At 33.3% G+C, this 17886-nt stretch overlaps 2 protein-coding genes across 2 annotated transcripts in view; one reads left to right on the forward strand and one right to left on the reverse strand.

Moving 5' to 3' along the window:
* Positions 1 to 17886, forward strand: part of LOC147077707 (cathepsin O-like) — a 129061-nt gene that overhangs the window by 28425 nt on the left and 82750 nt on the right. The gene's annotated exons all lie outside the window — the stretch shown is intronic.
* The window catches only part of v (Tryptophan 2,3-dioxygenase vermilion), a 51112-nt gene that overhangs the window by 13067 nt on the left and 20159 nt on the right, over positions 1 to 17886 (reverse strand). The window contains exon 3 of the mRNA XM_085960649.1: positions 17129 to 17262. Within this exon, the coding sequence (XP_085816775.1) occupies positions 17129 to 17262 (134 nt within the window). The remainder of the gene's footprint in view (positions 1 to 17128; positions 17263 to 17886) is intronic.

The raw sequence follows: 17886 nt of genomic DNA on the forward strand, positions 1-17886 counted from the left end.
CCTAGGCTAGAGCCCTGTCAGCCCCATGATTGGCATTGTTTAATTTCAATAAGTCAATGTATCTAACTTAGATACACATAATATAGGGATGGCGAACCTATGACACGTCTAGTTTGTGTGAAAAATAGATCAGTTTAAATTTTAAAAATAGGTGATTAATATTATTGTAGAATATACTTTTAAAATAACGGAACGCGTTACCCGATTCGTTTTATTATAAAAAAAAATAACAAATCACTATTTTGACCGTCTTTGCGAACACTTCGACACAGCTAACAACTATTTCCATCGATGAATTATTATTTCAAATTAAAAGTAAAATATCGCTTTGGTAATAAGAACTTAAGGGGAATCCTCTATGCCAACGGGAATGGGACGACTGGCCTCCGGACAATTGGACGTCGCACTGTCGTAGACACGTATACAGAACGTAGACGAGTTATTTTAATCAGTTTCTATCTACTACTTAGTAGTTTGAATTCATTTTACTCTTAACATAATGTATTCTTTATCGCGGATTGAGAATTACCATGCCTAAGGCTTTATATGTAATAAAAAACTCTTTTTTCTTTAGAACTTAAACATATGCACGATTAAATCATTGTTTACGTCTGCACATTTACATTCTCAACAACTCTATTAAATCATAATATAATCATTTAAATATAAATAATAATATTGAATATTTTATATAAGTACCTAACGTCTATTTATATTCGAATTCCGTGGCGTCCAGTTGTCCGGTGCCAAGTCGTCCTAGACCCATGCCAACAGAGAACCTAGCGTAAAATACGAAGCTTGCAATTTGGGATTTTTTTTTTGATAATTTACAATTTTAACCGTATTAATCAATAAATATGTACCTATCTGAAAACATTAAAAACAAAATATTTTTTTATGATTGATAAACTTACAATTGTAAAAAAAATGTGAATTTGTTACATATTTATGTCATAAGACTTATAAGTTACGTTATTATTAAAAACCTACATTTTTTATGGTCATATTTATTATTAAAATTTTGTTTATTAAGTTTTCTATTTTTTCTCATGTAGATTTTTGACTAATCGTTTTAATATTTTTTATATTTATTTTAAAAAACATCGATTTTTATAAAAATATAAATGTGTATAACTTGAAATCCTTTTTATTACCGCTATCTAGGGTAGGAAAGTATCCAAGTATTAGCATTTATTGTAACAATTACAATAAATTAGTTGTAATTGTTAAAATAGGTGCTATATGTTAACAGCACCTCTCTTGGCTGTGATAAAATTTAGAGCCAGATAGACAGTTTTGACAGTTCAGACGGCTAACTTATTGTAATTGTTACAATAAGTGTTAATATTTCGATACTCTCCTACCCTAGTTAGCTGTTGTAGCAGTTGAAAACAGTCTTGTGTATAGAATAGGTTTTTAAGTAAGTTTAGGTGCTTCTTTTGGAGCTAGACTGTTTTATATCGAAAGCGTTTTGAAAATTACCTATTATTGAGCCTATTATGTATCATCGTAAACTTTGTCTGATCAATACTATCGACCGAGGGTACTTGATGGAGTTAATTGATTTATGTTTTGTACTATTATTATTTATTAATACAATAAAAAAAAGATTAAAAGTCAATACACGAAGAAAGGGTAAAAACCTTATTACCTAGATACCTACTAAGTAAAGGATGAAGTATAAAAACATAATATTTTGAATAATTTGATGATTTGATTTCATGATAAATTGTTTGCAACCAGAGAGATTCACTTGAATGCTTAAAGTTTATTTGGACTATGTCTGCATTTGCGTATAGCTAACCAAGATCCGCATAAAAGTCATTTAAAATAATTTCTACACTATGAAAATATCATCAAATTTAAAAACGCTTTTGATATAATACGAGTATAACAGAATTCTCTTCCAAATCAAGCAATAGTGGAAAAATTAAATTGAGGTAAAATGGTAAAAAAGAAATACTTAATAATATGTAGGTAATGTTTACATATCAATTTCTTGCCTTGATTTTGCATTACTACAGCGAATGTTATTTCTGTCTGCAACACTGATAATTAACAGTAAAGTTACCTACGTTATGCTTCAAATACACTCTACGACGATCGGTCATATATATGTCGAAAAACTCGTTTCTTATGTTGGCGTCCTGTGTCGCAGGGTGTTACAGAGTGTAAATACGATGTCATAGCTGTCATACAATATGTATGTATAAATGTCGGAATGGCATAGATTTGATCATAGACACTAAAACGCTCTTAGCATATATGTGCCCGATCGTTATATAGTCTATTTGAACCTTAAGTTTTGGTTACTTTCTCAGTTTATTGTTTAATCTAACATAGACTAAACTGGCGTCGAACTGTCGGCAATTAACGGAAAACACGGAAAACAGCCAACGCAAGGCCTCAAAATTGGATTAATTTTACTACCTACTGAAGTATTCTTTTTACAAGTCGGAAAATACTTATCGTTTTTCTTTAATTTTGCTTTATTAGATTGCAATATATTTAAACACCATCAGTATGCTTAAAATCATTGTATGTATAATATAGAGCAATGGTAAACTTCTCTGAACGTCCCTTTTTAGAACATATTATACCAGCCCTGCCAAAAATTTAAGTCAAAATTTAGCCATTAAAACAATATAATATGTTTTAATTTAAAAAATCAGATATTAATTATTTTAATAACACTAGTCACATAGTCACTACTTCAAAACACAATAATGACACAGATCTGTGCAAATTATACAACCTCAAACTCAAGCGCGAAATAGTGAAGATATGACGGTTACATGTAAATTGAACGTTTTACATTTCACCGTACACAGTTCGCCGTGAGCATTTTTTATCGGAAAGAGATGACCGTATATTATACGATCATCTCTATAGCACCGAGATAAAAAAAAATCGCGTTGTTCTGTATTTAAATTTTAATTACATTCCTATGTTATACTGTCTTTCCCACAGAACAGATAATAAATATAATACCGATAGGCTATATTCAATACGCCGCATCTTGATGCAGGGTTTTGAATATGTGTGTGTCCTACGAAAATGAAGCACGCGTTATGCAAGTGCAATAGTGTGTGTAATACACCAACATTAAATGAGCGTAAATGCATAAACCGAGAGCAGTTTTCAGTATTCGACGTAAAACGTATTCTTGACACGTGTGTAAGTTTAACCCGGATTCTTCCTTACTCGAGTCGGTTACCTGCTATCACCTTACCCGTTATGTATTTCAATTCCCATTATTTCTAAGTTCCCTGGTGGTTCCCCTGTATGTCGGTAGTTTTTATTGAATTCAAGAATGAAAACCTAACCTAACAAATAACCCAGTATATCGGCTATTTTCAAAATTTGTTTGCCGCTGGCTTCCTGTAAACCGACAAGAACCGTTAGACTTGAATTTTATCTCAATACTAGAGGTGAGTTGGAAATACTGTCACAAGTTTGTGTACTTAAGTTTCGGATGAAACTACCCATACTAAGTATTTGTTGCCCAATAAACTTGTTTCAAGAAACTTGAAACGTATTAGATGTTCGAATTCGAACGCATTCGATAATATCTGCGCCGTGACTCGCTATTCGGTTATGCTGGTTGACTTTCAACGCTATTGATATTAAATGCGCACGAGCGAGATATCATGATACACGTATGTCTAGCCGTGATATTATACTCAACTGTCATTGTTCTCCCTTTCTCCTCTGTTGTAAAGTTGGTATAGTGAAGGACAGAAATGGTCACGTGTTCGTTTTATAGGATACTTTTGAGTTCGCCTTAGGGTTTTAGTTTTAAGAGTTTTTGGTTTCAGTTGAGTATGAAACTTTATCGAGTCCAGGAGTTCGACGCATGGTATGAGATCTCGCCGTCCGCTAGCTAGTTCGTAGTCTTGCTACGTATGAAATCATCGCCTCGGCGTCGCGACTCGCGTATGTTTAGTATGCGACGGGTTTTAGTTTTAGTTTCAGTTGAGTTGACGTCAGTCGCAAGCCGGAATAACGGAGTTCTGATAATGCTAACCGACTACGCGTTTATCTGGTTTTGTCACGTCGAGTTTCTCGATTTTTAGTGTTATAATTGGAACTTATAAACATAAACTGAATTCAAATTGTATGCGTGATTGTATAAATGGATAATAATTATATTAAACTTAATAAACAATTATTGTAAAAATGGCTACTAAAAGGTTAAGTTTCGTGTGGAATCGTTCCAAAGAAATAGTTACAAATTATGCCATCTGTAATGTTTGTAAAATAAAAAATTCATACAAGTCAATGTCAAATTTGAAGAAACTTTTACAGCGCAAGCACCCAACTATTCATATTGAATTTGCCAGGCAAAATATAGCTCCACCTGTAAATGAAAATGCTTTACAGATAAATGAAACCAGTGCTTTTAATGCTTCAGTATTTTCTACTGAAACAGGAGTGACTAGTGCCATAGTTCCAGCTGTACCTGTCTCGAAAATGGGACTTTTCGAAAAGCGGATGTATTTTTAACGATTCTATTATGGCCGATATTTCAAATACTAGTAAGTATTTTGGAACAAGTTTCGATACTAAGTATTTTTTAATACTGGTAGTAAGTATACTTAGTCTTCAAAATCGACCAGTTCTCCCACCTCTACTCAATACCTACTATAAAAGGTTGAACGGTCTTATTCGATCATATTATATTTCCGATACAACATTTCACGGTGAAGTGTATACGCACAAATTTCCAGACACGAGATATGACACTATCGATACCGACAACACAACGAATTGGCAAAATAACAATTTTATTATATTGTAACACTTATAACCAAATATGTAACCATTATTGTAACAATCATAACTAAATTATTGTAATTGTTACAATAAGTGTTAATAATTCGATACTTTCCTACTATAGTGACGTCCCGTGGGGGTAGGCAAGTTGAGCGTCTCTTGGGGGCGGCAGTTACCAGAAGGGCGGCAAATCGAGGCGAATCATTAGGTATATATGTAAAAATGGCTACATAAACTTAGTAATGACAGACATATCTTTCCATTAAAAAAATCAGCTCACTGGTTGGAAACAAAATGCATTAATTGCGGTGTTAGCACTAAATGACTTAACATAAAAGGTTTAAAAGGACTGTAATTTTTTTATCGGCTTCGCGATGTCTTGTTTAGTTCCGTTTACCTTAGACGTCACATCCTTGGTGACCAGAAATGACACGTGCAGATTTCCGAACATATTTGTTATTATACGTAGGTATAATTTAATTAATTTAATAAATTTAAAATTTATCCAAATATTTTTGCCAGTCACTTCTGAGTTTTGGAAGTTATCAGGTGTACTTTTAAATATATCTGAAACTGTGGACTTGCAATATTGTCTATTGAAGCAGAGATGGCATTTCAATTAAATTTGGATGACATAGTTACTGACTTTGGAACAAAAAAGGCCAGGAGAATTTTATTTTTATTTTAATGATTGAGTGTTAATATTAGATTATTAATAATTATTAATAGTATATTTATGTTTGTCTAGGGACCTCACTGCCGTAGTGGACCGAAAGCAGCAAGGCCCGAACAAAAACGATGCATAAGTGCGAGTGAAGAAGTATTCGGCACCCTTATAATCTCTGCGACACGCGCTAGAGTAAGATAAAAGGTTTACAGATGTGTGAGATGATTTGCTGTGGTGTCGCCGCCAAATCTTAGTTTGTTGCATAGCTAAGCGTCGATAACCTGCGAGCGCATGTTGCTAAAATTGATATTTTTTGTGTTAAACATAAAGTCAGTGGTAAATATTTTTAGTTAATTAAGTAGAAAAGATGTTCTGTGTGTTGTATTAAAATGTGGTAACCGTACTGATAAGCAAGAAGATGGTATTATGTTTCATAGGTAAGTTGATACATGTTCGTGATAATTTATTTGTATATTATTATATATTTAAATATCAGTGACCTAGTGTTTCTTTAAAATAACTTAAATTATGGATATCTTTACCTAATGGTTGCATTTTGACCGCTTAAAAATACTATATTATGACATAAAAAAAATAGAAAATTATATTTTAATTCTGAACGTCTAGTGCGAGCATTTTGGGCGAGCACTAGCGAAATGGTCTATGGTCTCGAACATTTGTGTACGAATGCGTTCGCTCGCCCACAAACCAAACGCAAGGCACGCAGATTCATTTAGCAATGCAATGGGTGGCGTCTAGATGTATAAAGCAGGCTTGTGTATAGAATACACCCGCAGGTATGATGAATAATAATAATTATCGATATGTTTTAAATATTATTTAACGAAACTTATTTTGATTATTGAATCCGAATGTAAAAAAATTGAGACGACGGAAAACCATTTTTTTAAATAAATAATCACAAATTTTGCTATCGTTCTATTTTTTGACTTCGCAACTGAACACGGTCATAATTTTATAATAACAGATAAGTAACACTTTCTCAGCAATATTCGATTAAAGTGGTTACTATGTAGTCATATTAATTTCTTATTTTTCACTTATATTGATATCAGACACGATGTTACTGTAACTCCAATGAGCTCCGTAACCTTTTTGATGAGAGTATCGCTTTTTGCCTTAGCAATAATTTTAATTTGTAATATCGTGGGGCTACTGCCAAAAGTTGGTAAGTTAGTCTCGAAATCATTTTATGGAGTAATTATTGCAATTTGAAGTTTTACATGCCATTTAAATTAATCAAGCATAATGCTAATTATTTCTTTGTGCTTTATGTGCATGTTCTATATCTATATTATATCAGATGACCTAGATTTTTTTTCTAGCATACATATTTATATTTTTATTGACATACTAGTACTTTTTAATAGTTTAAATTATATTATAGATTCTTCAAGATGTTACACAAGATTTAACAATGAAACATTCATCAATCTTCCATACATAACTCGAAACAAGTTCAGAAACAAACCTAATTGATAAAAAAGTTAGAACATGACATGGGAATCAACCCTAGATTTATCGCATGCCAGCTGAGTCAGCTTGAGAAGATCCAAGATTTTTCGAATGGGTATTTTACTGAGGCTGTTCCAAGTTAAATATTTTCAATGAAGACTGTTACATTCTTAAATCACGTGTATTATTTAGGAATATCAACTGTTAAGCTGTGGACCCAATAAGTTGAGCAAACGATCATATATTTCTTGTAAAAAATATCTGTTATGAGACCTCTTCATGAGGCAGCCGAGATCCACATCGGATTGTAGGGCCAGTAAAAAATATATTTTTAACTGTACGCCTATACAAATATGATATAAAATATACATACATTCTCTGAATCCCCTCGATAAAATTATATATTTATAGAGACATAATCCGTTGTTAACTCTAAATACCTAAATTATTGACTTACCAACTTTTGACTGCATTATTCTGAAACCTTTTATGTCTCTATTATTCAGCGCTCGAAATATAAAAAAAATACGAACCGGAGCGCTCGATAATTTTACGAAAATATTTATCAACTTTTCGGTGTATTTTTTAAAAATAAATGTGTTCGATTTTTTATATGGTTTATCGAGCTCAAATGGTCAAATTATTGTTTCCATGAGACGGTTCGGTTTTCCGGTGCGTTCCGGTCCACTTCGAGCACTGCATTTATTCCTAAGCTTGCCCCATTCAATTGAGACTTTATGAGAATGCTTTCAATATTTATTTGTATATAACTGTATTGCAGTAGTCGTAAATCTGACAAAATCCTGCAATCGGTCAAAATATATACCCCAAAACCCTTATTTGACGAGTCCCTAAGAAAAAAAGCGGAGTAGAGTATAGCCACGCTTCATAACTTTTCACTCCGGCTCTAGGGTGTAAGTAAATGATAAAATAAACTTCTTTACATATAAATTATCTATTTATTTAATTATAACAACTACATATAATATATCATTAATTTTATATAATTTTATATAATTTTATATAATTTTATATAATTTTATATAATTTTATATAATTTTATATAATTTTATATAATTTTATATAATTTTATACGTGGTAATCAATCAAAGAGACGTATCGGTGTAGTAAAAAGTGCAAAAAAAGTCCATAGTTATTTATAAAACATACTGTCAATCCCGAACTGTAGAGCTCCTAAAAACAAGTGAGTATTATGCAATACATAATTCGTCTCTGTGGGTCTATTCTATACTTATCGAACACTAAATTGATAAATAGTATCAAACTTAGGGTAGGTTTGTATCAAAATATTAGCACTTATTGTAACAATTACACGAAGCCGGTTTTTATTGTTGCAATAAGTGCGATATTTTAACAGCAGCAAGATAGGTGCTGTTAAAATATAGCACATATTGCAACAATAAAAACCGGCTTCGTGTAATTGTTACAATAAGTGCTAATATTTTGATACAAACCTACCCTAAGTTTGATAATATTTTTCACTTTATCACTTTAGCGGTCGATAAGCATAGAATAGACCCACTGAATGCCTTAGGCTGTCTGTATCTTGTATACGAAAAAAACTAGTAGCGAAAACCTGTATAATAAAATAAAATTGATTTTGTAAAATAAAGTTCCGTTACAATGACCAGTTGGGAAATCGGAAGCCCATACTAAAAATATTTTTCAGCACTGCGTATATTGAAATAAATTATTCTTCATTGAATATATTCGTTTGAAAAGAGTATCAAGTTCTTCAAAGAGCTTTTGTAGATGCAAAACTAGATAATAACTTTAAAGTGGCCTATAATAAATGAACCGATGGGTATCGGGGGTTGAGGTGTATATAGGTTGATGGGTATTGAGGGTTCAATCCCTGATCTCGAGAACCGGAACGGAACCCATTAATAATGTAGGTACATTCCGAGGTAATATTTCACATATAAATTTTGTACGGCCATACGCTCCATCTGTTATTAATATTATCTTGAAGAAATATTCATAGTACCTACCTACAAGTGAATAATATATAATATAACAATAAAACTGGAACCGAGGATCCTATTTTTGATTTGATGGAACCGAATCCCGAAATCGAACCCCATTCGATTTTCCTATGGGAACCGAACCCGGAACCGAAAAATATGGGGGTTCTAACAGCTCTTATTTATAATACGCGTCGACTGTGATAATGTGTATCTTATTATGTAATATTATTATGTAACTATCTATATCAAATGACTTAACTGGATATATCTGGCTCTGTATGTGTTGGCTGGGTGACGAAGCATGCGGTCTGGCGAAAAAGCTGAACCGGGTTCGATTTCAAACGCTCCGCATTCCAAGTGTATCTCCATCCGCTGATGTGGAAATATTCTAAACGTTTCGATCACTGTACTAAACAGCTTTGTGAGCCCTTTTGTCTTAAGGCGACAAACAACTTTTTGAAAGCGGCCTACACTCTAACCCAGTGTTTCTCAACCTTGCAACACGAGCGTACCTGCACCGGTTTAAACATAACATATGACAGTAAGTGCCCAAGCGACCAGGATGTCCTACATCTACTCTTCGATTTTCCAATATCCAAATTTCAGAAAGCAACGGTACAACCTGAACTTTTTATTAAAGATGGCAGACATGGACACCTGACACCTTCCGGCGACCGTGGAAAACGAGATTTTTAATTTCTGCATTGATGTAATAAAATGAATCAAAATAATAAACAGTGAACGGTGTAAATAACAATTATGCATGCCTTTCAGATCCAGTGATTACGGTCATATAAGATAAGACAAGTACATTAAAACCTTAGCTCGGCAGCATTATCTACACAGAAGTTCAGTTATATGTAACCTTTATTTTTTCATGGAAAAAACTACTCAAAATGATATTATAAATCGCAGTTCTCATTTCCCAATGAATACGACAAAATATTATTAACAGAATTAACGTGTTAATTTGCATTTGAAAAGTAATTAGCAAAAACACAATTTTGTGCGGCTCGTAAGCTCAATACCAGATGCGGGAAGATGAATTTTTTTCAACTAGACATTTTTCTCAGCCGGCACAAATTTTCTTTAACTTAACATCAAGTAGAGTAGTTTGCGTGCCAAAATCCTTAAAGAAACCTTGATAGTAAATGCGAGAATTCGAGGTATTCATAAAGGTATCTAGAAAAATAACCGTTTTGAGACTATCGTTTTTACCGATGAATTGTGGTCAAAACCTTGTACATCATTTATTACTATGGAAAAAAATCGGTGTGTACTTATGTACGCGCGTTAGACGTTATACTTCTTTGGTGTAACAAAACAAAATCAGCCATTACCTGAGTCTATTAATATTACAGTACAGTGGACTAGGTTGATGAAAGCGTACGCGATTAATCTGTGTCTCATATAGCACATGATAATTGTAATTTAATTATTGTGTTCGACCAAAACTCATCTTTGCAATACAGTGGTTATAATCGATTCAGAAGTGCCCATGGTGAATTAATAAAAAATCAAATTTTAATTTTATTTTTTGAATTATTTACCAACTCAACATTCACAAAATTTATTTATTTATTGATATATAATTATAATCATAAATAATACTTACATAAATATAGCCTCAAATCTTGATACACAATCTTTACAATGAAAAATAAATATACACTCCAATATAAATAAAGTTTTATGAATATAAATTAACAGTGTAGAATTTTAGTCTCCAGAAATTTGTTTATAAACATATTATATATTTATTATAATACAGTATTAGTTATGTTTACAACACGTGCTGTTTACTTGGTTGTATTGAACGACTAATTAAATGACACCGTGGGCATGCGCATGTACCCCTGAGACCTAAATGAATATAATCATAATAATAAATTATGTGTTGCATCGGCGCGCGCAACTTCGTCACATCCCAAAAATACACTCTAATCTGTTTTCCCAAACGCGCCAAAAGAAGCATAACTTCAAAAAGACGGCCACTTATAAATTGATTTAAATAATGTTTTTAATTATTCATGTAGGTATATTATGGTTGTTCAATACATCATTCGATGCCCAAGGAGATTGTGGCATTCATAACTCAGAGCTGCCCAAAATCGATATACTGAAGTACAGTGTTGTTGCAGGGGAGGTCTCAATAAATTGTTGTCAATTGTTTTACGATGCCTTTAGCAATAAAATAACGCAACGGACTAAAATTAGTACAAACAGTAGAGCGCTCGGCTTTCACATGCATTTTCCATTTCCCAATTTTCGAATCAGCTGTGACGGTATTTCGTTGCACATCATCTGGATTCATGCTACCGGGAAAATGTATGTAGGTACCGCGCGTCAAAAAATTCCACTTCACAAAATATTGTGTCTTGACTTCATGCGCTGTAGAAGTAAAACTTAATAATTAACATTATTAAATTGGAAATTAACCATTTGAAACTAATGTACTATTACTCTAGTAACTAAAGTACTAATGTGTTTTATTAAAACTAGGAAATCGTCTTGTTCTCATACCGAAGTTAGATTTGTATAAGTGTTCAACCAGTGTGTACTTCCCGTAATCAGATATGCGTGTGAAACGTGGACCCTAAATAAAAGAGAGATCCAGAAACTTAGATTAGTACAACGTGCTATCGAAAGGTACATGCTGAGCATAACGCGAAATGAGAAAAAGAGAAATGAGTGGATAAGGGAACAGACAAGGGTTTGGGATGTAATAGAGTTTGCTAAAAACCTCAAATGGAAATGGGCTAGACACATAGCTCGAAGAAGGGACAATCGTTGGACAAATTTAGTCATCCAGTTTTATCGAAGATGTACAAAACGGCCGCAAGGTAGACCTAGAGGCCACTGGATCGATGAAATGATAAAGTTCTGCGGAAGTACGTGGAAACGGAACGCACAGGACCGATAGAAGTGGAATCATCTTGGAAAGGCCTTCATCCAGCAGTAGATAGATTCAGGCTGATGATGATGAAATCTTAAGTAAATTTAGTGTTAATAAGCCATTTAAATGTGTTGTTTCCCCTTACACAAGCATTATCACGAAAAGTGATACATTCTGCTAACTCTGGTTGTGCTTTCTGTGTTTTGTGTTATAATCAATAATTCATAGGTCCTACAGGAAACTTTTCACTAGTTTCGAATGTTCTATATTTGAAATTAATCTTCATGTTTTTCAGTTTCGTTACATAAGAACCGAACAACTCCTTGCATATCAAGCTACCTTGATACTAGTGCTCGAAATAGAACATCTTACGAACCGGAGCGCTGAATAATCATTCAAAAATATCAAATTATGTTAAATATTTTTCGGATATTATAAGGGCGATATGCCTAATAATCAGGGTTTCATTTATACTTGAAGGGGCTCTGCGCTAATACACATTACGCCCCCCCCCCCCCCGCAATATAACATTAAAATGTAGCTTTTTTTAAATGGTTACCTACTCATTTTTGCAAAATCACTTATTTTTCGTTAATTTTCTAAGAATTGGGCTCTTATCTTCAAAATTCTAGAAGCTCATACATTTGTGTATTCCTTCGCTGCAAGGTTCTGGACCTGTAGCCCCTTTAGCCCTTTTTGTAAACACATCTGAAGTCCGAACAGCCTATATTATATTATAGATCTTGTAGGACTAATCATTAATAAATAATATACACGTTTTGTCAGTGCCGCAGGCGATTTTTTTCCCACGAATCAGTGTTTACAACTTTAAAAACTATATATCTACATGCAATATTATCTCAATAACATGAAACGAAACGCAATTTTCAAAGAATCCACGAGCCGGAACGATATCTTTTAGAATTTCACGAACAGGAACGGCGCTCCGGTGCGTTCCAGTCTATTTCTAGCCCTGCTTCATACTTTATGACATGTGTAATGTCGAATTAATATTGGTCTTATATTGTATACTACCGCGGCTGAAGAAACTTTACATACAACAACAATAAATTAGTGGGATATTGTTAATAAATAATAATAAAAAACATAAAAGGTTGAGAAACACGATGACAGCTTACGGAAAAGCCTTGTCCTCGAGAGGTGTCCAATGTCCACCAAGAGTCGGGGAGCGAGACTATCGATGGGAAGCCAATGACATTCACCGGGTAATATGATCCTGGACAGTACGACTCAACCTTTTTTATTTACTATTATTTTATTAGTTATTACGATAATTTTCGTAATCGTAATTACGTTCGAAAACACTTATCTGAAAATATCAGACCAATTCATAAATGAAATAAGAACTTTTAATTGACTTAACTTAACTATTTATTTTATTCAACGAATAATTCACAGGATTTTAAGAATGTACTATTCTAATTATTGAACATACATAATTTTGAAAACACTCATGAAGTCATGAGAAAATATAGCCAATAGAAAAAATCTTTTTTTGAAAAATGTAAGACACCCGACAGGAATCTAACCTGCGTCTCTTGGGTATCGCGCCCTGTGCATTACCACTATGCCACGACTGCCATGCTTGATTGCGACAAATTTCGTATTATCTTCTTATTTCCCGGAAGTATGCTCTTTTTCTCCGATCTCCACAGCCTACCTCTTTCCAAAATTCAGCCTTCGCCACTGGTATCCATAAACCAAGTAAATAAACATACTGGTTGCTTGATAATCCTCCTTATGGGAGCAATTGTACTGTGGCGTAGGACTTTTCTATTGAGTAATATCGTATAGATACTAAGTATAATGTAGTTTCATATATACTATATTCATAATAGTGCTACCAAAAATAATTAGATACATACGTCATAATTCGGACTAACCTTATAAATATAGATAGGTGCCAGTGCCGTGTTGTGCATAGATGCTGTGGATGTGGCGCATGTCTAAACTATTACAAGTTATTTATTTTACAGTGTAAACCTAGTAAATAAACTTAATAACATACTGGTTGGCTGAAAATGCTCCTTATGGGAGCAAATGTAATGTGGAGTGGGACTTTGCTATTGAGTAATATCTTGTCGATTGTTCCTCTTTATTATAAGACAGAATCGTTAACGTATAATTTACACAATACAATTTTGAGAAGCATGCCTGATCTCAAAAGACACCGTACGCCATTGGTAGGTACATATTAAAAACAATTCCATTTTTTTGGTTTTTCTGCAAGTTTTTTTCTAATGTGTGTATTTCTGAGGTTGTTCCAGAGAATATTGCATTCCTAAATTAAGTGTATTATTAACTTGGCCCCCACATCCTGAAGCGGGCCCCCAGGCTAGGATGTTTGGCGAGCCCCCCTACCAATCACTAAGGGTAAAGGCAGTGTGACACGCTGCAGTAGCGTTTTCCAAATGGTATACGCGGTAAAAGTGTATTTTTAGTGATTTTTTGTATTTTTAATATGTACCTACATCCATAGTATTAGAGCAAATTTGTGATCTGTGTTTATCTCACTTATCTGGTCGACTCATCACGCTGGGCCCTGTCTGAGCCCGGGCCCCTAGGCTAGAGCCCTGTCAGCCCCCCCTTGTGGGGGCCATGATTATTAATATAATAAAAATAATTTAATTAAAAAAAAAAAATAGGTAGGTACTAGTAAATACGGAGAGTTATTTTAATAATTTTCTGGGAAACGTTGTCGATGACTCTAATCCGCGTGTTGTAGCATTGTATAAATGTAAGACAATTGTCAGCGAAGGACTATTGTTTGTAATCCTCCTCCTGTTTCCAGTGGATTAAAAACTAATCCTCTAAGTCTGAAACTTTCCACACTAGGCGTTGGCTAACATTAAATAAGCAATATAATACCTTCGATAAGTACTACAAGATCTAACTTAGCGCTTACTTAGACTGGTAAAAATAATATCAGTAGTTATCTAGATATTTATAGTACAAGGATTGCCCACCGTGGAACGACTATAAACACGCTATGCTTCTGATTAGAAGGTAACGGGTTAAAGACTGTTTTGTGGGAGTAATAGATACCTACGTGTTCTTTTTACCACGTTTTTCTTAGCTCGTATTCTTGTTTGTCCGGTGGTATTTTATCCAGTACAAATCTTGCAATCGATTTTTAACTAACTTCCCGACTAGTTAGACATTTGAAAATTTTAGAATATATCAGAACACGATGCCAATGCATTCTTTTAATACTTTTAATACCATCTTTAAGTATAATTGAATTCATTTTCAGTTAATTCTGTTTTGTATGAAAAGTTATTTCGGAAGAAATCCGTAAAAAGTAAAATACTATTATTGGTTGCTAAGGGGATGGTCCTAGCAACTAAATTATTATTATATACGTGCGTTACTATGGAAATCAATATGAAATGTCAAAATTACATTTCAGTATTCTATAATATTTATTCAGTACCTATTTCTATCAAGTACAAAAAAAAGTATTTATTAATACATAGAATTGTCAAGTTTATATGATTCAACAGAAAATTTAAAAACGTGGTATATTTCTTTTTCTCTTGTAATTATTTCAATTTCAATCAGTGTTTTCAACCGTACTATAATTATATAGTATATGTACTATAATTTTCGTCTGCGTACTATGTACGATATAAAACAGGTATCTATATTACGCCCAAAATACTATAATTTTGAATATCGGAAAAATACGCAAAAAATACTAAAATTTCCATTTTTCTGTACATACTATAAATTGGTGCAAAGTACTATAATTTCGCAATATAAGAAAATTTGTAGAACCTGAAAAATTTTCGTGTTTAACATTAAAAAAAAAACCCTTGACTTTGGTCTAAAATTATTTTTTTTGAATTCGTCGGTAGGTAGGCGTTTTTGGTCGGAAGAGGTACCTAAATAAAAAGGGGTTTTTGGTGAGAAGCAAAAAAACCTAGATATTTTCAACTCTCGTGGTACAGTGTGTAAGGCGCTGGCCTTCCATCTGGGAGCTCCGGGTTCGATTCACGGTGAGGTTAAAATATATTTAGGTAAGTACATAATCTAAAAATGTGAATTCCTCAAGCCTGGGTGTTCTGCCATTATAATTGGGCTTCACGGCCTGTTGTGGTGTTTACCAAAGAAACAAATAAATAAATAAATTCGTTGCCTAGGCAACGGAACAATTCTACTATCAAACTTGCGTTTGCATACAGCTGACTGATTCGCAGCTATTTTCATACTGTCATAACGGTATGCGCGCATAACTCTCGCCTCAAAAGAAGTATAAATTCAAAAATAAAAAAAAACATAATAATATGACAACGCGTACTACAATTTTTGCCGAAACACTATAATTTCTAGGACCGCTTACTTTAATATTTCAATGAATAGGTAGAATGTTTAATCGGATCTGCATTATCCATCACAGAGATTGCCGATTCTGGCAAAAAGTATTTTAATACAATATTTTATTCAAATCATCTAAAGATTCTAAAGTTTCATTGACCCACGATGGCAGGTAGTACCCAATGCGGAAACATGAATTTGAATTCCGCATGTGGCAAGATCTCATGTTTGAATCTACAGTACAGATCTAATAGGTTGAGTGAATTATTTTAATTTAGTTATTTTCAAAAAAAACGTAATAATATGTGGCAGAGTTCCACAATATAAATGTATTTACAGGTATTTACATGTATACAGCCCATTGGCTTTCAAACTTTTTCGTTTCAACGCGCTCTTAGCGAATTAAAAAAAACTTTTGAATCAGATTCGAGAGCTTTTTAAAGTTTCGAGAGCACTAAATCCAAAGTATTTCTATCACAATCAAATGAAAGCTATATTTTTTTTCGCCGCGTCAATATTTTTCTGAGAATTAATTTTCAAAATTTCGCATTAACGCTTTCGCTGCTGAATAGATAATGAGATTTTAATTGCCCCCTTTAAAATGCACGTTAATTACATCAATCGGCCGCCTGGTCATTACGCGCCGTGTGCGTCTTCCGCGTCCAAAGTATTAAAAAATAAATAATTTTGTGATATTATTGTGTTAAATTAAGATGTTTAATTTTTTTCGAACAGCCTATGCCTGTCGTCTTAATAGATAACACCAGAAGTCATAATACCATCAATAATTCCAATTGAGTTGGTGTTCTTCAAGCTGACATTCACGTCAGGTCGCTCGCGGACGGAAAGCATTGCGTCATCGCGTTCGACTGTTGCAAGTTTGCAATGGGATGGAACGAGAGGGAATACAGTGAAGAGGCGGGGAAACCGCACGCCAGCATGAAGATTATGGACTCTACATATATTTAATAATGATTTGGTACATACCTTTAGGATAAGTACTATTCTGTTTAAGCGTTTCAGGATCTCCATGGTGTGACCTTCATCGAGAATCGAAACATCGAATAGATCTCGGATTGAGTCGAGTTCGAAGATTATTTGTTTGAACCATAATTCATAAGCTGCAAGTAAAAAAAAAACACTATTTATTTTCAAAACACTTAGTAAAACCTTTAGTAACAATGTTATGCCTTCGATATCCTTAATAAAATAATACCTTTCTAAAAATCTCTCATATCAAGAATTGATTGTATAAATTTATAATACCTTGGCACACTCATTATTTTCTCTTGGGGAAAGATTATCATTCTTACTTACAACAAAAAGCTTAAAAAAATATGATAATGAACAAGTAAATAAGACACCGAATTATGAATAATCGACATATTGAAGCTAGAAGTGAAACCGGTAAATATTGGTTTGACTTATGTGCTTAGGCCAAAACCGAAAGTAGCTACATATTACTGAAATATCTATTTATATGCGAAATATGAAGTTACCGGTCAATATGTTTAGTTAATTTAGTAGAAAAGATGGTTAACTGTGTCGTGTTTAAATATAATATAAAGTTTGATAGGTTAGTTAATAATAATAAAATTGAGGTTTTACTGTGTGCCATACACAAATAAAACAAATTCATATATCTGGACAATACCCTCTATCTTTCGTATTATTGCTCTGAACTGTAGGTAGTAGGTTTAATTTTTATGTTGCGCTCCGGCTTGAAGATAAGCCGCGTAGCGCCA

This window comes from Rhyacophila brunnea, unplaced genomic scaffold (genome assembly GCF_057557595.1).
Source record: "Rhyacophila brunnea isolate RB1 unplaced genomic scaffold, BYU_Rbru_1.0 scaffold_12, whole genome shotgun sequence".
NCBI lineage: Eukaryota > Metazoa > Arthropoda > Insecta > Trichoptera > Rhyacophilidae > Rhyacophila > Rhyacophila brunnea.